The sequence below is a fragment of the Fringilla coelebs genome (genome assembly GCF_963513975.1).
Source record: "Fringilla coelebs genome assembly, chromosome: 5".
In the NCBI taxonomy this organism is placed as follows: Eukaryota; Metazoa; Chordata; class Aves; order Passeriformes; family Fringillidae; genus Fringilla; species Fringilla coelebs.
In genome coordinates, this window is record NC_140033.1 from 24761076 (window position 1) to 24788827 (window position 27752).

Here is a 27752-nt window from a genome sequence, read left to right on the forward strand (position 1 = left end):
AAGACTTGCATAGACTTTCTTTAAAAATTAATTATTTTATTATTTTTTTCAAGCCAAAGACTCCCCATTCAGTGTTTGGCACAAAGATATCTAAGATGCTTCACTGTAGGTCTATAATTATTAAATAAAAGAAAGAGCTACACATTTGGTTTATCTAGTAAGCAAAGCTAAACACAGCTGTGAATTTTTTCACTCAAATACTGCAAGTTTTCTGGGAAAGACTTCTTCATGCTTTGGTTAGAACTCAGAAATCAAAAGCAGGATCCATTTGCAGAAATACATTCTTGGAAATGCATACAGTACTATGTGCCACATCCCTCTTGATAGAAGGCACAGCTTAGGAACATTCATGATATAAAACAGAAGCCAGTTCTGAAAGGCTAAAAGTGACACCCACTACTTCTGGCAATTTTTTTTTAATCTAAGCAAGACCTGCTCTTATTTTCTAACACCAACATCCCCCATCACCAATCTATAACATAACATTAGTGTTTGTAAAATTAAAGCTTTTCCAGGCATGAACAGTTGCAAAAAAGAAACATGAGGCAACATTTTTCTACTGGTGGAGTTACTTTCAAAACTATACATGAGAAGCCACTATTCCCCAAGAACCCATGTGTCAAAACCAAAGAAATTATTAAAGGCAATTTTTTTTTAAGTGTCATTCTCCCTGCATACTTGAAGTCAGGAAAACAAAGCTGTACATGGCAGTAAAACCGATCATTTTGTCTAAAGTGCTTGATGAAAGCAGAAAAACTATAAAAATGATAAATTAGTGAAACCAGAGGTGGAAGAGTTACATTTATCATATAAAACAAGATAAATTGGAGCATTTTCACATTTTCTTGTTCCAATAGACAAGATACAGCAGAAAGATTCTTCACAGTGAAGAGCTCCCTTAGAATATACAGAGTTTGTAACACATTTTTTCTTACATTTCTGTGATATGAAGTAATTTGAAGTAAGACTCAGAAACAGTATTCCAAAAGAGAAAATATTATTATAGCTAAGAAATGAGGATTACATAGGAAGCTTTAGACATTAGAAAAAAAAAATCTTTGGGAAATGCTATTTAATACTTTCAATAATTTTAAATGCCCTGACACTATATATTTTACAGTAGAAATGCAAGAGCCTTTGGAACACAGCAATACTTGATTAGTTTTGTGCATGTCTTCTTTTAGGACATCATCTTTTCCTTACATCCCACTGAGCAGAAAAGCATCCCTTCCACAGATATGAACTTCTGGCCAATGAGACACTTGCTGCAACAGGAGCACAAGAAGCATTCCCGCTTTGCATGCCAGTTGAAGTTGTTGTAGGTTACACGCTGAACCTCTGGATCTATGGCATTGTGACAGCCTTGGCAGATCTGGTGAGAAATAAAACAACACTGAAATGAAGCACACATATGCTCTCTTCAAGTGAAATAAAACCTGGAACTTTTAAATGTTTTTGGAGGAGAGAGACAGGTGTTAAAAGAAGTCTCCAGCTTTTGATTTTTTTTCTTTGCTTTTGAAGTGTTTTGATTAGAATTCAGCTGAGGGCACAGAATAATAAAATGAACATGCAAGTTATTTGCTGCTGGGACTAAGCTTAGACAGTTATGATGGTTAGGATTTCCCATTACCCAAATAATCATAAAAACCTGTTATGTCAAATGGCACAGATCTTCATATAGTACCTAAATACTTCAAGACATTAGCTACAAATCTTCCTGTGCATTGACAGCTCTGTGGTTATGCCAAATAATTAAGGGTTATTAGAAAGTCTTGAATGCAATTTATCTTAAAATCTGGTTGTTCACAAACTATAATTTAAACTGCCAACTAGAGATGAACATTTTTTTTTCTTCATTCACTATAGAAATCACCTATGTGCACAGACTGAGCCCCCAGCTAGTAGCTAGCTAACTTACAGATATGAATGGACCATTATCTCAGATTAGTTTCCAGCATAACCACAAACTGAGAACTACCATTCTTTTCCAAACTTCTAGCTTTATCCTGTCAATCACTCTCCTTTTTAACACGTGTGGCTAGAAATAAACAAAACAAAAGTACCTAGATTGCAGTATTTAACTACAGACCTTTAGCAGCAGCTGAAGTTGATTTCCACCAGGCTCAATGAACTACAACTGATGAGAAGTAAACATTTAGCAGCATCACTCATCTTCACCTACCTTACTCCTTCTGTTACCAAATCCTGCTTCACCACTGGCTAAGTTAAAGGTGTTTTTCCAACAGGTTCCCCCCCTCCACCCCAGCAGTGGCTTTTGTTCAAGTTTATGAAGTCACAAAATACTTGCCTGCCTGAAGTTCTGGGTTTTGGTTTCTTTTTCCTGAAGGGGAAGAAGATGACTGACTCAAGCCTAAATATTCAATTTATACTCTTCACATACTCCCAGATTGAGAAAAATTAAGAGTTTGAAGCTCCACAGACTCATATTCCCTTCCTTCACAACACCAAGACATCTGTAAGGACCTTACCACAGCATGGTTCTTCATGTAGCAGGATTTGCAGACTGGCTTGTCATTCACTGTTATATAGGTTATCCCAGCCAGAACACAATCACAATCAAAACAGCAGAAGTGTTTCAGATGCCAGTTTTGCCCTTCTGCGAGAGTATATTCATTGCTGAATATTAGCTACAGGGAAGATATAAACAAGTGCACAAGTAAACAAACACATTCATTTGAACAGTGTACCTTTTAATAAACCTAGCCTCTGGATGTTTTGTGATTTGCAAGGAACTCCCAGTGGTTCCACCACTGTTTGTTTCCCAAAAGCCTCCATGCTGCTCCCAAGAGCTCACAGATACCAGAGGCACCAGGAGGGCTGTTCCCTGCTGCTGGCCAGGGTCAGTTTGGCCCCTAGTGTTCCTGATAAGAAAACAACTGCATAAGTGTGATTTGTTGGAAGAATTTGCCCTCACATATCACATACTATGTCCCTAGAGATTCTGCAAAATCATCACCAAACCCAAAGCAAACTATGGGTGTGCAGTGTCCATATTGGTTTCAGTTCTTTGCAACCAAAATATCAACTATACTGGTGAAGGCATAACATCTTCCTGCACTGAAACGTTTTAGTAAAACTCCTAAACACTTACCAGAGGAACAAACTTTTGTGCTAGAAGAAAGGACTAGGATATTTCTTACCTCATCACATCCAGCACAGCGGGGTCTTTCACTATCACAATAATGTCTTCCACAGTACAGGTTACCATTCTTCCAGAAATAGATCATGTCTACTAGAAGTTCACGGCAGGTGCAACAGACGAAACAACCTGGATGCCACAATTTGTCATATCCAGCACGTTCGGCATAGACAGCTGGGTCACCTTCCTTCATGTTCATTTTGCAGTGATAGCAGGACTGGAAAGAGATTATTACCAAGTTAATTAAGTCTTTGAGAGCTATATTTATAAAAATTACATACTATCAATACGTTTAATAAATTCCATCTTTCCAGACTGAAATTAAAGCATTAGTTTAATCCCACGAGTAGACAGCAGTGGTTAAGGATATACCTCTACCATGGTTTAGGTTTAACTAAGCCATTCAAGATGATGCACATTCCACTGTCATAGCTTAGTGCTCCTTAAAAGGATTGTTGTACTTTGCTGTATTCACATTCTGCAATTGCAGTCCAGTGTTTAAAGAAAACAACAGACAATTAAACTTCATGATATGCTCTGTAAACCTTACATGCTTAGGAACAAGGACAGAATAATGATCCTCCATCCAAGCTAACCAACTATGACTAGAATGCATGACAAGGAAATGGCTGTACTTATAGGTCATGAGAAGAGCAAGCCATATCTGCATCACTGGTGGGGAAAATAAAAAATTAGTAAATATTTCAAACTGATTCTGTTTAAAGCTGTGTTCTAGGGATGCTAGTCACTCATGGCTGCTGTCCAACAGTCTGTGATTAATGATTTTAGGATGGGAGAGTGACTATGGATAAACTACAAAGCATACATACACAGCTACACTACAAATAGTTCCAGAGACTTCTCAATCAGTCTTCTGCCCTATACCTGCCTACAGAGAGGGTTGTGCCATCACGTAAAAAACCACAGATGATTTATGTTACTGAAGCAAAATTTTTTTATCTACAGTTTAATCACCAGTTTGGCATTTCCTGCACTCCAGCTGGTCTGTGGACTGGGCTGAACATCCTGGGAAGGTTTTCCTCTGTGACTCACATCAGCCACAAATGGCTTTGTGTGCATATAAAAATAAAATATGCCTCGGCTACAAGGCATATTGATCAGATCCCAGATGCCTGACAATTTCAAAAGAAAGCCACCAAAAGAAGAAGAACAACTTGGAACAGAAACAGAATGGAGAATGTAGGGAAATTAATGAAAGGGAAAGTTCAAATATACATGTATAGAAAGGTTTCTGACCTTTCTACTTTAGAACTCATACTCCAAGAGAAGCCCACTGAAAGGTTAAGTAGCTGCCTTGACCCAAGTCTAGGCAATGTGATTCATTTGCCTACCATTTACAACATCTCCAGCTTTGGTGGTTAAAAGGTATATAGAAATTTCCTTCTTTACCAGATGAAAAATATGTTAAGCATATTCTTCTTTAATTTAGCTTTCAGTCAGGGTGAAAAAGCTTTGTATTTGTAAACACAGAGACAATTACTATAGGTATATTTACATTAATAGTGACCTGGTTGTTAGTGTTGTTTGGTTTGCTTTTTTATTTTTTATCAGGTTTCAAAGAAGTGCAGTCTATTCCTAGAATGAAAATTAATTTTTCAGGAGATTCTTTTTACCACAGCTACAGGAATACAGCTTTCAAACTCAGTCTGAAAAACAACGTACAAGAAAACCTGATGAGCAAAAATGCAGAACCAATAAAAAAAGTGTAGACATGGATGGCATTCTTTTGCTAAGTATTTAAGAGCTCCTCTGTATCAATTTATGCTGAACTGTTAAAAAGCTGTTGAGATAATGCTAAATCATACACCTGAAACAAAGTCTCGTTGCAAAAGTAAGACACCCCCCCCCCACCAAAATACTTAAAAATAACATATCTAAATCCTGATTATTTAACCCAGTGTAAAGTCAGTACCTAATAAGAGATAAGAAACCCAAATGTTCACTTATGTTATTAAGAACCTACAAGCCTCTTTCTAAATCACAGCCCACAGTGATAATATATGCTTGGCTTAAACTGCAGGAAGAATACTCAGGTACTGGAGTAAGAAAAGTTGGGAAGTAATAAACAGGTGCAATGCAAAAAACAAAGCACCTTCTGATACAATTACTCGTGAGGACAGAGTGCCTCCTGCTATTGACTTATAGTCCAAGGCAGTTGGTCAGCAGGGTACAATGCAAGATGTGCATTTCTGTAGGTCTTCCTTTAGGAGATAAGTTAAGAATTGCTGCTGTGAAACTAAAGTAAACCAGCAGGAATGGCTGATATAAGACAAAATGACAGCAACCTAATCAAGCCATGGTAAAACAGTAACAAAAAAAAAAAAAAAGGCAAATAGGTACAGGTAACCAAATGGCACAGCTTGAAAGTTTTTAGGGTAAGTGGCCATGTCCAAAGCTAAAACCTAAGTGCTGATTTTATATTTCACACCAGTAGTCATATATACTGTCAGTTCAGAAAAAAACAACAAAAAACACATCACTCTCCCCAATAATACCAAAAGTCAAATTCTACAACCAATGTTAAACAAACCTTTTTCTCCATCTAGAACTTGTATATTAATTTTCTGTAAGCAACCTGAAGGCAAATATTCATACACACAATAGCAACATTTCTAAAAATCAACTTATAGTAGAGCTTTCAACACTCCTAAGTAATGTCTACCTCTACTAAACTGATTTCATGTTCCTTCAGTAATCCTATCCCTATTTTGAATTTGTAATTGGCAGTTGAGATATGCACAGCAGTAGTCATGTCAGAAATACTTGATTAAGGATATAATTTTTGAAATATCAATGAAACTGTGTAGTTTTATATACTTTGTTTTTTGTTGAGCTATTACAAGGAGAAATTAGAGGCCAAAGGAAAAAAATTGATAAGAAAATGGAGCTGAATATGAAAAGAAGGCTAGTCAAAAAAGGTTCAACTTGTTGGACACATGATGGAGACATGTTACTTTATTATTTCTTAATGTAATTTCACTTTAAACACAATTTGTCAAGTGGGTAATTTCAGTGCTCTTCCAAAATAGAGGAGAAAACAAGCTTCTAAAATTAAACTAACTCTTCAAGAGGAGAAGAATGTAACAATTAGTCCCTAAGACAACACAAACTTTTTGATTATTATTCTATAAAAGCCACCCTAATATACTATCTCCAAACTAACATGTTTTTGCACTGAGGATGTAAGTGTCACCTAGGAAGTTATTTGCTGCAATGAATTAAATACTGTCAGAAACCATGGCTCTATGCAGACATTCACAACACTTTCCAGCTTCTTCTTTCCCTCCCCAGATTTTTGCTATTCCAAATTAACAAACAATTTAGTTGGGCTAAAATGACCAAATAGAACACTCAGATGACAATATACCTTCTTGCTTTACCTTTCCCTTCTTATACTTACATATTGGGATGCTTTCTGATGTGGGAACTTCTCCATTGTTCCAACAGCAGATGAGGTACCTCTGTCACCACCATTTTTCAAGTTGTTCTCATCAGGAGCTCTCACTTCCACATCACCAGGGAGCTTGATATCTCCTACACCAAGTGCCTCTCTTTTGTACTTCTTCACAAATTGTTCCATATGCCTCACTTCACTGGGGGAAAGCTCGTGGCACTTGGAAGGATCCTGATCGTGAGCAGGCAGCTGCTTTGCCAACTGCTTCTTCCTGTACTGCGCGCCTTCCGAGCCAGTCACAGGCTGCTTCTCCTTGGGTAACATCTGCATGTACTGCTTAGCCTGAATCAGCAGGAATCACACATCAGATGGCACTTCAACTACACACCCATTCTCATAAGCAAACACAACTAAACTAATCTCTACTGTTTTTAGCGACAGTCATATTTGTCAAAAACATATTTTTTTTCCATAAACATTAAGCTCCTGAAAAAGTAATGGAGATAAAATACAGCAGATGCATTAATTGGCTTTTTCCCAGAGTAAGAGAAAGACTCCTTTTTAAGCCTTTTACAACATACAGAAAAGAGTTATTACTTCTCTGAATAAATAACATTTACACAGCACCTTGTCTCTATCTATGAATACTGATCATGAGTAGAGTCTTAGAAAAGTAGAAACTGAAATAATCTGCCTAGGGCATTTAGCCCATTGAAGAAATAACTCTAGCTAAATTAAGAGGAAAAAAAGCCCTAGTTTAAATAAAGCAATGACAAGACTAAAAATCAAATTGGTAACTGAATGTTAAGTAAGTCTTAGATGAACAAGGTTTGATTAATTCAATGAAAAGGAATAATTTGAGATGATGTCATTCTAGCATGGATTGCACAACATTTTGGTACAATAAATTAGTAATCAAAGTTTGAAAAGTGAAGCAAGATCCTCAGAAGGCTATCTACCATCTCATCTACTTCAGCTGAAAATATACTGGAAGAGAGCTGCTCTTTTAGATGTCAACACTGACCTGTTCTTGCCATATACAGTAAAAGCTATAAGCAAGACTAAGTGTTCCCCTTAAGTTTAAACAATGATATAAATTGATGTGGTGTTGGGTATTGGGGTTTTTTTTTCCTTTAAGCCTACACTCCATGCAAATGTTTCAACTTTATTAAAAAAAGAAAAAAAAAAAAAGAAAAAAAGAAAAAAATTAAAAAAAAAAGAAAAAAAAAGAAAAAAAAAAAAAAAAAAAAAAGAGAGCAGGTTACAGAAACTGGACTCCAGGAACTTAGTAGATAACTCTTAATCCTACGTATTAAAAATGACCTCACCTCCCCAGGTTTTTTAGAATTTCTACAAACATCCGTAAAGCAGGATGACAGATGCAAGACTCATTAAACAGGCACCATATTTTCAGTTTTGAGGAGGAAGAAAGGAAGAGGCAAAGTTATCCTTCCAGTAAGCTCTACTACTTTATCTCCCACCAACTCTTGACTTGAACATGAAAAAATGTGAGTTGGACTTACAAGTGTCTGATTCTGAACAGGAGGAGCCCACTCATAAGTCACAGTATCAATGGTTATGTTCTTCTTGGCTGGCACTGGGCTGGTCAGTATCATTACATTGCGTTTATACAAGGGATTGCCATCATTCTTCAGCTTTGCAATGAGAGTTGTGTATTTTGTATCTTCTAAGAGTTTCCCCACTTTCCGATCTTCCTCACTGCTTGAAGGGATATCATGCTCCTCCTGGCCACATTTGCAGTTGCGGCATATTTTCCTGAAATTCAAGGAAACAGCAACAAAATTACAATCTCACATCATCTGGGTAGTAACATCACCAGGAACCCAAACCTTTGTTTTCAGTGCTTTCTTTAGGAAATATACACTTTTTCTGCAATAGGTCAAACACCTCCTTTATGTGTCCTGTTGCATTATTTACATTGTTTATTTACAGATACTGTTATCAGATATCAGTCAACTACACTAATGCATTTTTAATATGAAGCTATGTCATTTCTTCAGTTACATCTCAGTACTGAACAAACACATACATATCCATTATCAGTCACCTACCAGATTTATTATAAGATAATGCATCAACATGATTCACCCAGCAATCATTTGCTTGGGATTTTAGTTTTTCAGCTGCTCTTCATACATTCAAAGTTACACACACTATACAATTTTCTTCATATGTATTTCACTGTTTGCATGATATTTGGTTATCACCGGGTTGCTATCGCCTGGAAACAAGTATTTCCAAGAAAGGAAGAAAATGCACATAGACATGTGAAAAGTATAATTGCACCAAGTTCTGTTCAAAGCACAGAATTCAAAGAGAAGATGAAAGAAAAGTTAAAGGCTTATATGGATAAAGCCTTTCAAAATAGCTCTGAACCAAGTCAGAGGTACTCTGGCACATGCTGTAGAGAGACTTTTCACAGAAAACAGCCTTAAAAGGTAGAAGTAGATCTACTTCCTTGGATATAAATTATATTCTTTCATATACAACATATTTCAACTGCTTTGGCTAACAAATATTAGAAAGTAATTTGTTACCTTGAGCATAATTAAACAGATCACATATAATGAACAGAACCTAGGATTAGACAAGCTAGTTCATTATTTATTAACAGTGTCTCCAGAACTTCAGTTCAAAGCAGTCAGCCAGAAATCAGAGAAACTAGATGTTAACTAAAGGTTCTTATTACAGACTAAGAAAACGTACCAACCTTCTGGATCTCTAGAGTTTGAAGAAGAATGAGCACTTTTAGCCCATTATTTATCCTTCATACAACAAATAGCATAAACCAGAAAATGCTTCTGAACCCTGCCTGCCAAAACTCATCAAACTCTAACATTGTTCTGCATCTTGTTTTATACAGTCTTGAAGGCAAGTTAGGTACCGTAAGATATGTCACAGGAACACAACAAGAACATGCCATGACTACAGCAAGCCCCTGAAGTAAAGGGAAAGGAAGGAGGACCTTTAATTGGCAACCTGAAGTGATACTCAGCCAGCCCCAAACATATGCTCTCTATATGGACACCAGTTTAGGATGTGGGGTACTAACATTTCAATGGGTGGTGGATGCTACACTGGTCATTTGGTTACACAGAAAACAAACATTGTGGTAATTTAAGTTTTAAAGCCCATTCCAAATAAAAATACCTAAACTTCAAAAATGAGCCACTCATTCAAAATAAGAATGTTAAGCAGAAGTGACTTCACTTTGCAACACAAATACCTAAAGAGATCACTGAGATGTAGACTGTCTGACAGCTTCCAACTCATTTCCACAACAGGAAAGATGTGCAGAATTTCAAAGCTGATACTTACCTGAATAGCTACTATACACTAATCACTTTGCAATCTCGCAGTTTACCAAAACATTCAAGCATGAGCTAGCATTTCCCACTAAGCTTAAAAGCTTTACTGTGCATCTCAAGCACTCGAAACATAAAATTTTGCAAGATCTTCAACATCTGTCTACACAAGTCCTTAACATAGCTAATACTTAGAGACTATTTAATATACTAATAAAGCAATTCATATTCACTTTGCTCATCTTTTATGGCATGCATGTGATTATACCTTATTACCAATTCTCAGTCTTTTTTGAGATCTAGTACCAGGTGACAGAATCAGACCTAGCTTTTTGCAGATTTAGTGATTTACATCACGATCACCATGCAGCTTTATGCCTCAAAGCACGCATGCACTGGAATTAAAGCAGTCTGTCCATCCAAACAATGACACCAAACACTTTATTTGCAACTTAATATTTAGCAACAGCAACCCCCAGTTTTAGACTTGTGTCTTGATAGGATGTGATTTAATAACACTGGTGAAGACCAGACATTCTTGGGCTCCCTGCACAGACTTCCACAACTGAAGTACAATCATGCTGTTCAGAACTGCTCTGCTTGCAAGACAGTAAGAACAGTTCATACTGCTGTATTGCCTGTGTGGCCACAACTGCCTCGTGACACAGGCTGAGCACTCTACCCCCTCCAACAGCATCCGACCACGGTAAAGCAGCACTGACAGCAGTGAGAGACCAGACCACCCTCCACAAGCTGTGGTGGATTTCATCCTAAGACTTTCACGTGGTCTGGAAAAGCCACAAGAGCACCTTATTTTTGCTCATGTTACATCATGAAATTGCACATCTTTCTCCTAACAGTATTCCTTCAGAATTCAGAACAGATTAGAAATCCTGTTTCTACTTTCCATTAGATGAACACTGTGACTCAGCTGCTATTATTATTCTTGGTCCCACCTTGAAGGCTTAATGTTTCACTGACTGCAGTATCTGTGAGAGATTTTTTTTTTGCTTTCCTCATAAAGAAGTAGTGGCGAAGAAGTGAAAGCACACAATTTGTCCTTAGGTCCTTTTTGGGACTCACTGTGAAAACTGGCATAGAACTACTGTTCTTTATACTTGCATTGAAATAATGAGGTACTCACTAATCTTCCCCACCAGGAACCCACTAAAATTAAGAATTTGACTGCGTACATTTCAGTCTCATTTCCTTGCTCATTCAAAATTAAGTGAATAATTCTTTGCCAAAAGTTTGCAAGAAGCTGTTACAGGGGCTATGTTACAAGTGTAATAGTGGCCTTGGCATTAGAACTTGTGTACCATTATGCCTCTGAATACAGGACAAAACAATACAGAAAGAATGTGGACAATGCTGAGTCACAACTGATGTCAGCATATCTCAGTAAATCGAAGGAAAATCCCCTAGGCTGTTGCCATTTCCAATGCTCCCCAATGCTCCCCTCCTGGATCTCAGCCACATGAAGATGTCCATACAGCTGCTAACAGAGCAAAAAAGTATCCTGTTCTGATTTTTAATCTTTCCTCTTTAATAATTTCCAACACTAAAAGATATCTAGTTGATACTTACATATGTAACTGTTCCTGAATAGTACTGTTCACAATTTAGTCCTAACTTCTTTCACTAGTTGCCACAGCACAATCCTGCTCATTGGTCACTCACTGTCCCCTGTGAAGAAGGTATATGGCCAACTGATTCTCTTTAGAATGGACTGGCTGGCAATTTTCTTGACTGTATATTTTGGAGTATCTAGTATATAGTAAGGAGGTGTTAGGGACTCCTGCCTACGTCTTCACAGCTCTCAGGACCTCAGCAAAGCAGAGCAATGTTCCCTCTCCTCCCCTCCCCCCGTCTCAGCAATTTGAAAAGCTTTTCCTACTCAAAACATGGAAGATAGGGAGGAAACTGCAAAATCTATGGAATGAAAAGTTGCATATGACTGTATAGACAGGTCTATTAGATAATGCCTTGCTAGCAGGTCTTCAGTAGTTAGAAAGAACAAGGAAGAAAGGTATGGAGATTCCATTCTCTCTAGTAATAAATTCCTGTGTCCTGAATGTCTACTGACATGAAGGATCAAAGACTTCCAGTTCCTTCTCTAAAATCAAATGTAAATCATCCTACTGATTGCCTATGTTTTGGTGTATGGAGAGGAAAAGTAAAATGGATCATGTTCCTTTCTATGCTGGCTCCCAGTGACAGGAGACAGTAGCTGTAAGCATAGGGAAATCCTCAAAGACCTGGCAAGTCCTGAGGCTTCTGCCCTCACTGCAGAACGACCAACCTCCTCCTATTACAGGATCACAAATCCAAATGGTCTGAATATCTCAGTGAGGGAGACTCCACAGCCTCTCTGGACAACCTGTTCCAGTGCTTGGTCACCTGCACAGTAAAGACATTCTTCCTCATATTCAGGTGGAATTTCCTGTGCAACAGTTTCTGCACATTGCCCTTTGTCTTATTGCTTGCCACCACCAAGCCAAGCATGGCTGCATCCTTTTGACACCCTCACTTGAGATACTGATAGACATTGATGAGGCCCCCTCACTTCTCAAGGCTGAACAGGTTCCTCAGCCTTTCCTCTTGAGAGAGATGCTCCAGCCCCTTAATCATCTTTGCTGCCCTCCATCAAACCCATTCCAGGAGCCTCAGGTCTCTCTTGTACTGAGGAGGACAGAATAGGACACAGCACACCACGTGCAGAACGCACCCCATGACACCACTGGCCCTCAGGGCATACTGGTAGCTCAGGGAAAGCTTGCATTCCACAGGATACCCTGGTCCTTCTCCACAGAGCTGCTCTCTAGCAGGTCAGCCTTCAGCCTGTGCAGGTGCATGGCATTATTCTTCCTCAAGTGCAGGACCCTGCATTTCCCTTTGTTGCATTTCAGATTGCTCTCCTCCACCCATCTCTCCAATCTGTCAAATCCTGAAGGGCTGCACAGGACTCTGGTGTATTGGTCACTTCTCCAGCTTTGCATCATCAGTGAAATTACTGAGAAGGCACTTTGGTTCATCATTCAAGTCTTTGATTTTATGATTCCTTCTGTTATGTGTTCTTGCTATTAATGCAGCTATAAGTAATTGCCATTGCTTTGAACTGTGTCTCAATGCTTCCCTGCCAGCTGTAGTATCAGAAAATCTTAAAGCCAACTTAGGGCTCTCCCTGCCTTCCACATAGTGTATCTGTGGAGAGAAGCCACATGATGAAAAAGATCATTCCCAAGCTTAAGAGCCTTGTTTTCAGAAGTTTATTTTAACATCTTGGGAAGTCACATAGGGGACAGTTACCACTTTCTGGTATATATGCAACCAAGATAAATCAAAACGTTTTCTCCTGTTTTTAGCAACTTCTTACTCCAGTCCCATAGTTCCCTCTAGTGGGAAATACATTCCCAAAGAGCAAATGTAACTAACTGAGTAGCAATCTCTTACATCCAGCCTGACCCATTGGACATGTGTGGGAGGTGTTTTTCAGCCTGAAATAAATCTAATACCTAAATTAAAAAGTCTTCTTCACCTTCTGCTGCTGTTACACTTGGAAAGAAACATGATTCTGATGACAATTTTAAAAGCAAAAGCTATTAACACACTATGATAAACCAGGCAATTGTTAACCATTCAACTACCATTGTAGACCACATCTCTAATTTTACTCATTTTGTATTCAGCTCACAACACTGAGGCTATCAGAATTTCAAAATCTAGGAATAAATTTTACTAAAGGCTTGGTTTACCACCATTTCTATACTAGCTTCTATTTATAGTTCTGCACCTATAAAACCTGCCCATACAGCATGTCAAGATTTACAGCACAAATGTCTTAAAACAGCATGTTCCACCCCAGCAGAGATATATTCCAAATACTTCCAGTATAGAGAAGAAGGGTGCAGTATTTCCTTGTAAAGCCCTGCTACTCGATAGGTACACTTAGGTTTTTTGTGCACTTTACAATCTGACTCCCCAGAGGGAAAATTGAGGGTCCTTTGTATGGAAGTACAAAAATAAATTACATGTTGGCTTCTTGAGGAACAGCATTTTCATGTATCAGGCCAAGAGCTATGCGATGTGCTGAAGCTCCTCGGCTGCCCCCAGGAGAGGGCAGTGTCAGCCTTGCACAGCCCGCAGCAGAACCACACCCGGCACAGGCTGCTGCTACTGCCCGGCTTGCTGGGCTGCACCTGGCCCCTATGGAGGTCACTGTCTTCATAATGCCCTTACAGAGCTGTGCTTTGGGGTTCTAGCTAAAACAGCCTTGATAGGACTTGCTAGTACTGGGCACTTCTGTCCCAAAGTCAAGGCTTTGCCATTTTTGAACTCTGCCCCCACCCCACCTCAGCAAGTAGAGAAGCTGGGAAGGGGCAGATCTGACTCAAATTGGTCAGTGGGGTTTAAATGCTCTATAACATCATGATAAATCAGAAATAAAGGATGAAGTCAGGGTTTCTGACTTCTTAAGTAGTTACAGCTTGGAGACTGGCTGGGCATCAGTGTGCTGGTGGGAAATGGCCAGTGATTCCCTTTGCAGCATTTGCTCACCACCACTTCAACTATTAAACTGATTATGTCAACCCATGAGTCACCTTGCTTTTGTTTCCCCTTTTTTGTCTCCCATTCTGATGTCTGGGACAGGGAGTGAGCAGCTATATCGGTGTTTGGCTGCTGACCAGGGTAAATCCCTACCCCCAGTTACTCTCCCAATGTGTAACTTTAACTACAATTCTTACTTCAACACTTGTCTTTTACAAACAAGTAGCAATTAATAAGTGGGTAAACTCGAACTGATTTTGATTATTCATGTTATAAAAATATTCTGTCCCCTTGTGCTACAGTTTGTTCCTACTTAAAACAGAGTTTCAGATTTAAAGGTTAGCAACTAAGTAAACAGATATTTGGGGTGCAATGTGTTCCATTTAAGTGATGGACTAAAGAATACATGCATCATGCAAAGAATATATTAATATATTTTTCCCTTTGAAAACTATTTACACAGAACTGAATTAAGATTTCAGATTCACACTCTTACTGTCCCCAGTAGCACCTCTGCTGGAGAAACAGCTATTTTCCAGCCCATTCTTGAATTCTCTCAATTGCTAACTTTTTGAGTGATTCAGAGGTATGTGCCACATTTGTCTGACACTTAGATGAGGCTTCTCAGACTACTTCCAGCCACCTTATTTATCTGGACTATCCTATATGGACTCAATTTCCAAATTAAATCTTACCTAAATAGTCACTGTTTTTACATCTTTTTCATTACTTGCTCTTTAATCCACTGCTGTCTACAAACTCTTACTTTTCTAGGAGAGACAGTGTTTTGATGAGTTATGTTTTCAGGACCTGGCACAATGAGTCCTAACCATAGGAAGACAGTGCAATATGGATGAAGAAAAACACAGGCAAAAAACCCCAAATACCCACACAGAAGCAGACACCTTTTAACTTTGCAATCATACTATGATGTAAATAAACCACTTTAGCCATTTTATTTCTTTTTATTCCAAATTATTTCATGTTATAGAATAACCTAGCAATTACAAGGTGTAATATTGGCAACTAAGTTAAAAAAAAAAAAAAAGAAAGTTAACTGGACTTTTTCCTCCCCAGAATTTTGCCATCTGGCATGGCGAATACAAACAAAAGAGCTTTCAGTAGAAAGTAAAACAATTTCTCATCTAACAATGGATAAACACTATTAACTGTTGCAATTTTTAAAATTCTCTTTTAGTGCATTACTTACAGTAATTTTGTTTTATTTTACTATTACTTCTACAGACAATCCCTCAGTGATGCAATGGATATTGAAAAAGTCCTTCCATAAATTATTTCTTTTATCTTTAGAGGACCACATTTACCTAATAGTGCATAAACACTTCTTGATTTGTGTCATTATTTGTAAGTTGTTTCTATAGCTACATATTACAGATAAGAATATAGCTTCTTGATTATGTATCAACTTGTAACACTAGGCCTTATCAGCACCTGATGTCACTATGGCTGGCATACAAAGGCTACCTTATAGGACAAAACTAAATTCTACTGCAAATGCTTTCACTCTAGCTAGTAAGCATTGGTTAAATGCATTAATTTTCATTGATAGCATGTGCTAGTACTATTGACAGCTATTTTTCTGTTCTTTTCAGGCTTTTCTCTTTGAGAGGGACATTTTTGCTTAAAAAAAATCAGAATTACTAAGCTGTATCTTAGAGCATGCCCAGTATTATGAGTGCATGAATATACATATATACATCTTGTTTCACTGAAGCAAGAAAGGCTTTAATGAAATAGAACATTTCTGCAAAAGTAATGACAGACTATTTACTGCTATCATCAACTCACTGATTTAGGAACAGTACACCATCCAAGACTCACTATTATCTAACTTATTTGAATTTATGTGACGCACACAAGTGACACCTCCTCCCCATCTAAATAAGTTGTAGGTGTGTACAAAGTTTCAAATATTTTCAAAAGTAATTTTACATAGCATCTCAGATCAAAGCTTACGTATTTGGTCAGGAGTTGAAAAAGCATTTTATTACAGAAATAAAACACACTTCTTCTCTGTCATGTCTCTTACAGTAAGGCTAGACATATTTTTACAAATCTACTGCAATTGTTTAGTCAGCTGAAGCAAATGCTGCAGTAGAAGTACTACCATTCACTTCAGGGCGGATAAAATGCATGTTCACAAGTGATTAGATACTCTGTTGTAATGCATCTGAGAATTTCTGGCCCTGGACCGTGTCAGCTTTTTAAAAAACATCTTAACAGTTAAACAGAGAGAAAAAAAATGGTTACTTAGACATTTGCATATATATGTCAAGGTTTGCAGTGCTGAGTCACAGCTCAGGATACATTTGGTGTCACTTACCTCCAGTAATGAAGCTCAAATCCTCCGCACTTTTCCTTGCATTTTAGGCAGGGGGCACCAAATCCTTCCTCATGGCCCAAGCCCATCTGTATACAGAAGAAGATGACTACAGTCAGCTTCAAGTATTATGGTGCATGAATGATCTTACTGATGTCTTTATAATCTGCAATCAACAGCTAAAGCCAAAAGATTAAGCATTTGACTAAGCTGACATAAGGACAGCATTTGGGGTGCACTCACCCTCCTACTGTATCTATAGAAGTAGCAGTGGTCACACAAGCCTCTATACAGGATTGCGCTAAGCAGGCAGAGGTAGCCTTAGTACTTTTTTTGTTCTACCAACTTCACACAAGAGAAGAAGCAGATTCTTGGCAGCATTTCCTTAGGTCTAAGGCTGTGAAATCAGAGTAAGTGAGGCCAGAAGACCTCAAGTCAAAAGACATTTAATCCAGCTATCTGGACAAAGTGATTTACAGTATTTAACTTGGCAAAATACCGGAAACCAAGAAATAAACAGACCCCAGATTTATTTGCACTAATCCTGAATAAAGGAAACAACTAAGTGGTTTGTCTAATATTTCCAAGTATATTTGAGGCTACTCTGATAGTGACTGAGAGTAGCATCTACCTCTTACAATTACATTTCAGCTGGACTCATATCAGCTGACTTTCTGAGGTGAAAGAGAAACAGCACAGTTAGTAAACTCAATGACCAGAAGGGATATGTAAAGGGTTTCCAAAAGGATGGATGACCGATTCACAGCGCAGAAGAAATATTAGAGAATACAGACAACAGTGCAGAGTAAAAGTATTCACACAATATATCAACATATCAGCAATTTAACCAAGTAACAGCCACCTGTAAGTTTGAGCTGATAAATAAGAAGCACAATAACATATGCATTCATATAACACAGTAAAATTAAAGCATCTCACTCCAGCACTTTAAACCTTTGAGGAACACTGCTCTCAGATCAGAAAGATGAAGGATCATGGAAGTGTGGCCACAGCTGGGTATGCAGGCTCATGCCCAACAGGCAGAGAGGAACCCATCCCCTCACCCCACACAGTAGGAGTGCTCCCAACTAGCTGTAGGCAGAAACAGCTCACCTGCAGTTTAGCTTTTATGAATGGAAACTGAGCTAGAACTGACAAGTTCTAGTATTAACTTTAGTTCTGGCAACCACACAATGCCAAAGTTAATTACGTGTGGTGTTAGAGTTTTATTATTAATTTTGCCATTTACTGAGAGAAATCATACTACTGTTGTTCTATGTACAAGGATATAAACCAGGTCAACTTTTCAACATGGTCTCTGTCCAAAATAAAGAACAGATTATTCACAAACCAATTGTTTAATACAGAACACGTGGTAATGCAGGGAATACTATGTTTTCAGTTACTTTGTAATTAAAAGGATCACTGCCTCAGCAATCATCAGACATCCCTGAAGAAAACTACCCTGAAGATCCTGATCTATTTAGAAGAAGGAGGTATGTCAGCAGCTATTAAGCTACTGCATGGATGGACAGAAGGATATGACATTATTTCTTCCAGCTATTAAGCTACTGCATGGATGGACAGAAGGATATGACATTATTTTTTTTGTATCTGGAAGATGAAATACAAGCTGGCTGTGACCTTAGTGACATCTTCATCAACCTAAGGGCTCATGGAGTTCACACGAGGTACTAACTTGAAACCTACCAGTAGATATGTAAAATAAGCATAACTTTGAAGATTAGGTTCTCCATCAGCTACACTTTTGATAAGCTAACTGGTTAATAAAAGTTCATCTTCACTGAAGATGAGCATTTATACAACTCTCCTCAACTGGAATCCAGAGATCTCCCATATATACACACATACCAGAGTTCACAAAAAACCTGAGCACTCTTCCCAATTCACACTCAAAGAGAATAAGATGTTGGCCAGGATGTTTTCTAAAGGGGAAAAAGGAAGCTAAAGCAACACAAAACAACTTTTTTTTTTGGGGGGGGGAGGTGGGGGTATGGGGAGCAGGGAGAGTCAGGCTGTTTTTCATTTGGTGTTGTTTCTCCTGTTTTTAAAGTCATCCTCTCGAAAAAGTTGTTAAAATATGATTGCACTGCCCTAATAAACAAACAAAACTCCCCCCAAAACCCTGATCTCCCCCCAAAAAATGACAACATTAACCCATTCTCTCTTGCTGCTACTTCAGTTACAAACTGGCATTACTTCTTTATGCTCAGGCTCTCACTTCCTTCAAAAAGAGTGGAATGAGAAGAAAGGGAAATTATCATAAACTCATTAGTACTGCAATTAGAAGATTTAGAAACATAGGATCACTTGTAACAGTGACAACAGTTATACAGTTTTTTCTCAGTTATACTGAGAAATAAACTTGGCATTTCAAGAATTTCCAAAGCAGCATCTGAAATTCAAGTAAGAAATACAAAAAAAAAAAATTGCAAAAACCATTTTAACTATCATTTCCAAGCCTCCTAACATTTAAGGGTCTTTTTATGCTAAAAAAAAAACCTCCTCAGAAACAAATTAAGGGGAGGAAATATGTGCTATCTAAATGCTCCACCCAGAATATACTCTCTCCAGACTACAGGGACAACAACCAGCCAGCCTACTCGCACTTTCACAGCCAGCAGTCTTAGTGCAGATTTCTTTAGAAATACAGCATTCTATATTCCTTCCCCAGAAATAAAGAGCACACCATTATGTAAATGCTTGTGCAGTTCAAGACAAATGAGTTGAATTAGCAAATGAGAGAGACTTGTTTTGAAACAGGTTTTTCAATTTGCTGTGAAACGGAAAGAAGGGAATTACCTTTCTATATACAATGTCTGGGCACCTTATGGAAAAGGTTTAGCTCAAGATTGAAAGGCACACTATAAACCCATCTAGATGTGATTCTAGATGCACACACAGCCTCAGCCTTTGTTCTGACAGAGAAACTATATGGCTGCTTGCCAAAAATTAAGATGTAAACCAAACTCAAAAGCACTGCAGGCTATTGTTATGCACAAGTCAGTGCATTACACATATTTCTCCAGAGTCCTGTAACAGGGCATCCTTCAGCTGTAAGATAGCATCAGCCTCAGAAATTATTTTTTAGTTCAGCAGCTAATTCAGCAGTAGTTTAGGAAATTCAGAAAGCCTAAAACTTCAGTGTGGTGCTTCTTTAGAGCTATCCATATCTATCTCCATGTCTTCTGCAGAACATGGCCAGCTCCAAGCAGAAACACCCAGAGATACAGAGCAGGCTGAGCACTGGAGAGGTAATGCATGTCTGGAACAGCAGGGAACCCATTTTCCCCATAAATGGAGTTATGGAAGAAATGGCACAGACAAGTCAGCTGAATGCTGCCAGAAGAAGGTTCCTGTCTGTCTACCACCATTAATTTTCATTTTACAGCAAAAGCTAACCAAACCCATCTGGTATTACCAAAACACCCAGTACTGATTTAAACAGCCTGAGTACAGAAGATACTATGATTGAGATCATCCATTGCATGCTGCTTTCAGGATTACATAGTATCCAAGGGCAAAAAGCTTTAAGTGGTTACAGTCAAGTGACAATTAGTGAAAGACTGCCCATTTCAGTTCACATTGGAATCTAGTGACAAAAGCTGGCTAACTTTACAGTAAGGAGGGAGTCATGCGCAGAAACTTATTATCATCTTAAAAACTCAAATGATCATATTCAAGTGTCTAAGAGTTTGTTCAGAAGTGTAAGCAAAACAGCAGTTCCTATGAAATAGTTTAAACCTGGCTTATCAGAAGGGTTTATTCTTAAGTTTGTTGAACATTCCTTTTCTCCTCAGTGCCACCATGAGCCCAGAATTAACTCAGGCTCCAACTGCTTTTCTTTCCTCACTCCAAGAGGACTCCTGTATGACCAGACAGGTGAGCTTCACCCTGCCACAGACAGTAAGACAATACTTGTACTCAGCCTTTACAAAAGATCAAAAACCCTTCCAGTATTACAGATGCCTCCAAAATTTGAAAGGACATGGCTATACAGTGAGAATGCTGTCATTAATGGATTGCAACAATTAACAGTGAGCCTCAGATCAGAACTAAATCCTCTTCACTATCCTTTTTGCAGAGCTTTCTCCTGTGCTTGAAGGTGCTCCAAGCACAGAATTGAAGTGATCCATGCTAAAGCTATTCTTAGATTTACCATAAAATTCTAGGAATGTTCTGGTTTGAAGAATAGTTAACTATTGATCTATTTGGAGGTTTGAGTTGAAAGCACTTGTAGAGAACAAGAGATTTCTGGTACATCTTAATGTGCTTTTGTCCTTCTCTTCTTTGAAAGTGCCTGACAAACCCCCAAAAACCTAAGAAATCTCACTGCTGTGCATGCTCTGTTGCTGAGATCTGATCTTATATCACTATGTTCTGTACTATCCAAAGTCTTCTCTAGCAGGGAAACACAACAAATGGAAAATTAAAATAGGTTACAGCATTTAAACTTTAAAAACAGAAGAGTAATGATACTTCTTATGATTCCAAAATTATAAAAGAAAAAAACACTACAAAAGACATGAATATCTGGACAATGCTCTTAAAAAACTTTGACAGACACTGTATGAGAAGGAAAAAAATTTCAGATCTGTAACAAAGAGCAGTATCCCACAAATCACTTTATATTTGTTTTTAAAATATCTATTAAAATTGATGGCAACTGTGACCCTAGGGTTTTTTTTAGTATTTGTTTTTATTTGGGCAAAGTTGACTGGAATTAGGAACTCTGGGTACAGAAGTCCATTTTGCACAGAAAGAAGGATGCCAAAAAAAGTGGTTGTATCCAAGAAAAATACTTGGAAGATGATCTGGACATGCAGAGGAATAAATCAAGGAGCTGCAGTAGCCTGATAGTAGCAAAGCCCCAGGAATTTATTTTATTGTGCTATCTTCTACTAAATATCAAATAGTTCAGAATTTAAATATTTAAGACACTGCTACATAGTGTACCTTCAAAAGGCTAACAGCTACCAAAGATAGCTCAGCTGGACAGAAAACAAGTGTTGTTTATTCACCAATTCCAGCATTACACTCACTAAGTTTGAATGCAGCTGACACACACAATAACACAATCTGTAAACCTCCAATACAACACCATCCATCATCTAGAACTGCAGAGGCATTTTTACAATACTCCATGTATTTTGTTTTGACATCAGCACTCTTACCCAGTTGTGTCCTCTAACATTAGGTTTTGAGAAGCAGACCTGGAAACCTACGCATTCATTTTTAGGAGCTTTAGTCATGCAGGAAAGTGCATGCTTTTTTTCTGTTTTTAAAAGCTGTAGCTAGACAACCTCAGACTGAAAACAAGGCACAAATAAAGAGTTAGGCAGACTTTAAAAACAATAAAAAATTCCCCAACAAAACCAGAAACACATACACCAGGAGTACTGGAGTACAGTTAGATCTGGTGTATTCTGGAAATGTCATGACAGAAGCCTCCTAACTCCTTTAATCTGTTCATTTGACCAAGTTTGAGATGCTAGGTAACAGGTGTGACATGCTTTCATCTTAAGAGCTCTGCTCTTCTTGAAGGTCTCCAGGACCTAAAAGAACCCCACCAACTTTGGTCATCAGCAAAAACTATATATATGGGGGGTTTGTACATATACATCCCTATCAAAAACCATGTATGTGTGTATATATATATATATACACACAACCAATACACTTAAGTATTAGCTACATATAAATAAAACATGCATATCTATTTAGATTGCAAAATACAATTTTAAAACATACTACATTATAGATATTTAAATCTACACACTCATAACTGTAAACTTTGTATCTGCTAGGAAGAAGACAGTAATTTGCATGACATGTTCAGTATACTTCCTTGAAGTAAAAAAAGTATTATTTTTAAGCAACTTTTACCAATAAAATTTCATTCAAAATTGCTACTCACCATTACTATTACTTACTTAAAGAAAAATAGAAACATTTCTTTCTTTTTTTCCAGGAACAACTGCAGAATCAGACCTTTGTTACTTTTATGACAGAATACTGTAACTCAAAGTAAGTTAAATTTCCCCCTTGCTGCAAAATACTTGGTTTATAATTATACCCTATCGAAGAAACTTTCATATGATCTTAAAAGTCATGCAGTCCTGCATTCAAAGAATTTCTTGACTTGTTATTCAGGCATTTCATGATATTTTATAGTCAGACACCTGGGGAGTACTTTTGCCATGGGAAAAAATAAGTAAGAGTCAAAAAGTTTACTTCAGCTGTGCCATATTTGCCAAGCTGCTTTCCAGGGATGCTGGACAAAAAAAAGAAACCTAGAGGCATAGATTCAGACAGGTGTTCCAAAAAATTATTCACATAAAAAAAAAAACCCACAGCATATGCAGGAAGCAGTTACTTAGCTTGTGAACAAAACTGAAGTAGTTCTTCTCATATCTATACAAATGTTTTCATTCTTCCACTTTCAGGCAAAACTTGCCTCTGAATAAAAGTACATTTCCTTGATCTTACTACACATATGAAACAGCAAAAAAGATCTACTATAATGGGTTTCCATAGCAGTAACACCAAAACAAACAGTGACCTCAACAGGAAGTGCAGCCCAGCAGATATTACTAAATTGTGCTTTGCAAAACAGAGAAAAGTTGACTTTGCTCCTATACATACTTTATTCACCATTCATTTATCAAAGATCATTACACTTGTTGACTTAGCAATGTCTAAAATACTCAGTGTTTGGTTTTCCTATTGTAACAGAACAAACTGAGTCTCACGCCATTAAAAAATAACCACACACAAATTCCACATTAGAGAAGTTGCACCTCTTCTCCCCAAATTTCCTGCCCCTTCTCCACTGCAAGCAAAGTTCTTTTTATAAAGCAAGTATCAGACAGTGAAAGTTTATACAGAACAGACTCAGTGCCAGATTCTTATTTTCTCTAGTGAAGCATGAGACTGTGCCGCCAGCACGGCTGAAAAGCAGGACCGTGACCTACTGATTCATTTTACCAAGTTCACAGAGGTGGCAGACAGGGCAGGAATCCAGGCTGTTAGAACAAAGTTCTGCTAGAGTATTCAACACAAAGCACTAAATCTTTATGTTCCCTATAGCCTCAAAGCAAGGCTTGAGAACACAGCATATATTGTATCTGGGAGAAACAGTGGTCTGTTTTTTGCACAAGTACTTTTCAAGCTGGAGCTCCTCTCCTGTTCTTACCCTTCAGCTCTGTTGTGCAATCGCTTTATACAAACACTATCTTCATGATCCTCAAATGCAAGAGCAAATCTAATTCCCCCTGAGAAAAAGGAGAAAACTGTACAGTTCCCCCTAAATACAAAAGGAAAATTGTAACAGACCAGGAAAGCCTTAGACTTAGTATTCACAAGGCAGCCAAAAAAGACACTATTCACTGCCTAGATGTTTGCCAGTTACTTAATAGCTCTAAAACGCATGGGGAACTGACTACAAAATTTACATGACCACACATTTGCATAGGTTCTGCATATATATTGCTCAGTGCAGAAAGTTCATGCTGAAATTTCTGTTTCTGACAGGCTGTGGCTGTCCAGAGCCCCAGATTCAGACCAAGTGAGACATCTGGCTACGCAGTAGTACTAGTTCCTTTGGCCACTTATTAAGACAGCAAAATGAGTTTTACAACACATGAAAGAAACACAACAGAAGCTAAATTAAAAGTCTGAGCCAAAGTAACTGTGCCCTTAAGATTCCTTAGGAAGGAAGTTAAACAGGACTGCTGCTTTTCTGTCACAAGACAGAAAGTACATAAGGTATCACTGCTGAAAGGATGGGTTAGAAATTGTGGCAGGTGGGGCAGCAGTTCTTCCTGCTGAAGAACACATACATTGTTGGACTCCTAGTGGTCTTGTACTGGAGGGAAGCAATTCCAATCAGACAGTGATAGAACTGCTACATTTGGAGGAAAAAACCCCATTGAACCTAATATCAGCAATGTAAACGTAAACAGACTTTCTCTGAGTTTTTTTCTTCACACAAACCTAGACATGTAGATATAAATGTATGTAGTAGCTTTCCAAACAGACAATACAGAACCTAAAAATGAAGAATGGACTCATGGATTACTGACACTTAGAGAAATCTTAAGAATGTCACCTTGGAAACTTCATCTATCAGGTTTCCCAGAAACAGAAAACATTCCATTATATTACCCTGTACAGTTATAAATTAGCAGTTGTGGGTAGGGGGAGAAGCTTTTCTACAGCACCAGCTGAGTGTCTGAGCCTCCACACCACATGCTGCTCCAACAGGCATTCATTTCCTTCTGCTCTGCTGAACACCAGGGCTACAGAATAGCCAACATTTAAACTAAGGGCTCAAAAATGCAATGGAATTTCTTATCTGGGGACAACATGACAATTCCTGCTTTCTTCTGCACAGTGCTTTAGGAAATTCCTGCCCAACAGGCAGATTAGCCACTCACCACTCCATAATATTTACCAGGTTATTTGCCAGGCAACAAGTCACTACAAAATAAAAGGTTACATAAAGCACATTTTGTATGAGAACTGGATCTATTTTGCTCCAGGGTGCAAGATAAAGACAGGTGAGAACCACGCATTGTGGTAAAGCAGCCCATTACTGCTGCTGGACTAAAAACTGACACAGGAAACTCCACCTCAGGACAAGTTTCTTCTAAAAGCCAAGTAGCTCACTGGTTCTGATAATCTTGACTGGACACTTCTCAGAATGTTCTTCCCCCTTTCAAGAAAAAAGGAAGTTGGCAAAAAAGAGAGATGCAAAAAGATAATAAAACAAACAGGTTGAGAATTGGAATTAAAGGACAGAAAAGGAAGACACACAGTTATTCCAGGGTTGACATGAAACTGTTATTCTATTCAGTGTACAAAATTTAAGAAGTTTTGATTGAATAAATTTTAGTAGTCAAAAAAAAAAGAATTTTGTACCGAACTCACTGGTAGCTAGTAAAGCTTCCCAGCTCTCCCTGTAGGGACTTTCAGAGAGCCTCTTCTGTTCTCTTGGAAAATGAGCTTCATCCAAGTTACAAAGAGAAAGAAGATGAGAAGATGTGAGCAAGAGAGGAGAGACAGCACAATAACAGACACAAGTTTCTGAATGTACATTTAGTAGAAACAGAGAAAATGTGATGGTTTTCAAATCATAGACATCTCTATTAACACTAAAGCAGTGCAGAATAGAAATATTACTTTCATAAAACAGAGCTTTGCTGGTTTCTTTTGTGGCACTACCTTTTGTGTCTATTTGAGCAGAAAAAGTCTTCAGGAATCTTCAAAGTTCATGAAGAAGATAAGCAAGCAAAATTTAGCAAAGTAGTCAAATAAATTTAAAACACACAAAACTACCCAATAATTACAGAGTATTTTCAAGCAGATGTTCAGCAACTACAACTTCACTCAAACCAAGACTCCACTATCAGCAGAATTTTATCAGTCATTTCACACCCCGTATTTATTTTCTCTTTAGATAAATAAATTCTGAATTAGATGCTCTGTCTTCCACAAATTTGCGTCTTTCATCTCCTGGAGCTCAAACAAGCTCTGTAATGCCATCAAGTTTAAGTTTTAAATTGTGCTTACAATACAAGCAAACCTACTCAAGAAGCTTACTTTCATTGCATTCAAGGAGAACAGAAGGGGAACAACCCTGTGCACACAACCAGCTTCTAAAGACAGCAATAGTACTTAGCTACACCCATCTATATGCTGATGGCCTAATGACTGGGGGTTGAGATAGGCAGTTCCTCCAAAGCAGAATTCTCACCCAAGTGACACTATCACATGGTGACATCACTTGAAGCAAGCTCAAGGCCACCCATTGCTAGGATTCAGCCCTAACAGGTAACCTTCCACACTACACAACTACTTCCACCCCCAAGTTTCTAGCCTGCAAGCTGGAAAAGCACACAGGTATACAAAAGTGCATATGTATATTTTAAAACAAGTTGCTACCTTGAAATAAAACAATCCAGGAATAAACCCCCCACACATTCATACAACATGCATTTCAAAAGACTACTTTCCACATATCAATGAAGGTTATGCATAGATTTAACCCATGTTCATATATAAAGCTCTTTTTCCCCTTATCAAATAGTATCAAAACAGATACTATGAATAAGTTTTTAATTTTAAAAAAGTCAGTGCTTTAGCACTACATTTAATTTGTGAAAGAACTAGAGGCAAAGACTTATAGGAGTATCCCACGTGAAGTCAGCTTTACATAGGAAGTTTTAAATGGCTAGTTTTGGAAAGAGATTCAATACAACTGGATTACCTATCACTTTCTTTTACTTACCTTTTATTTCTTGCCAGTTTGACACAACTAGTCAATAAACCTTTAAAAATGAAGAAAAATCACGCCCAGCTTCTCGCTCAATGGGGTAATCCACTGGACCGCTGATAACGCACTTGTGAAGAGTCAGTCACATCACAGGTCTCCAATCAATCACTAACATAACCACAAGCAGCGACTTGGCTGCTTGTAATTTAAGCGTCACACTACTACACAGCGCACGTACATGAAAACAACTATCAGATCTCGGGGGTTTATTGGGGGGACCGAACACATGTTTTATTTGCATGACAGAACAGGGGTACGTCCGCACCTGGGGCGCCAGCTGCGGCGACTCCCTACGGCCGGCAGCAGCGAGGCAGCCCAGCCGTGTGCGCACCGGGGCTACCCGGCACACGGCTCTCCTGCCACGGGGCCCGGGCGGCAAGCGCGGAGCGCCGGGAAGGGCTGATCCCGGCACCCGAGAGGCGACCCCAGGGCAGCCCCCGCGGGGGCTGCAGCGCCGAGGCGGGTCCGCCGCTCTCCAGAGAGCGGAGAGCGGTGGGCGCGGCAGACATCCCGGCGGGCAGCCCCCCTTACCTTCTTCACTTTATTCTCCAGGTTCATGGCGGGGCGGCTCTGGCTGTGAGGCAGCTCCCACCGAGGAGTCTCCG

The 27752-nt window shown here is 38.5% G+C and overlaps 1 protein-coding gene across 1 annotated transcript; it reads right to left on the bottom strand.

Moving 5' to 3' along the window:
* TES (testin LIM domain protein) lies at positions 1-27752 on the bottom strand. Its single transcript, XM_084206915.1, has 7 exons — positions 27679-27752; positions 16794-16879; positions 8099-8351; positions 6582-6917; positions 3162-3377; positions 2490-2648; positions 1-1372 (listed from the first exon to the last, which is right to left on the bottom strand). Exons 1-7 carry the CDS (start codon positions 27703-27705, stop codon positions 1181-1183), a joined length of 1269 nt encoding a protein of 422 aa, XP_084063041.1. The 5' UTR covers positions 27706-27752; the 3' UTR covers positions 1-1180.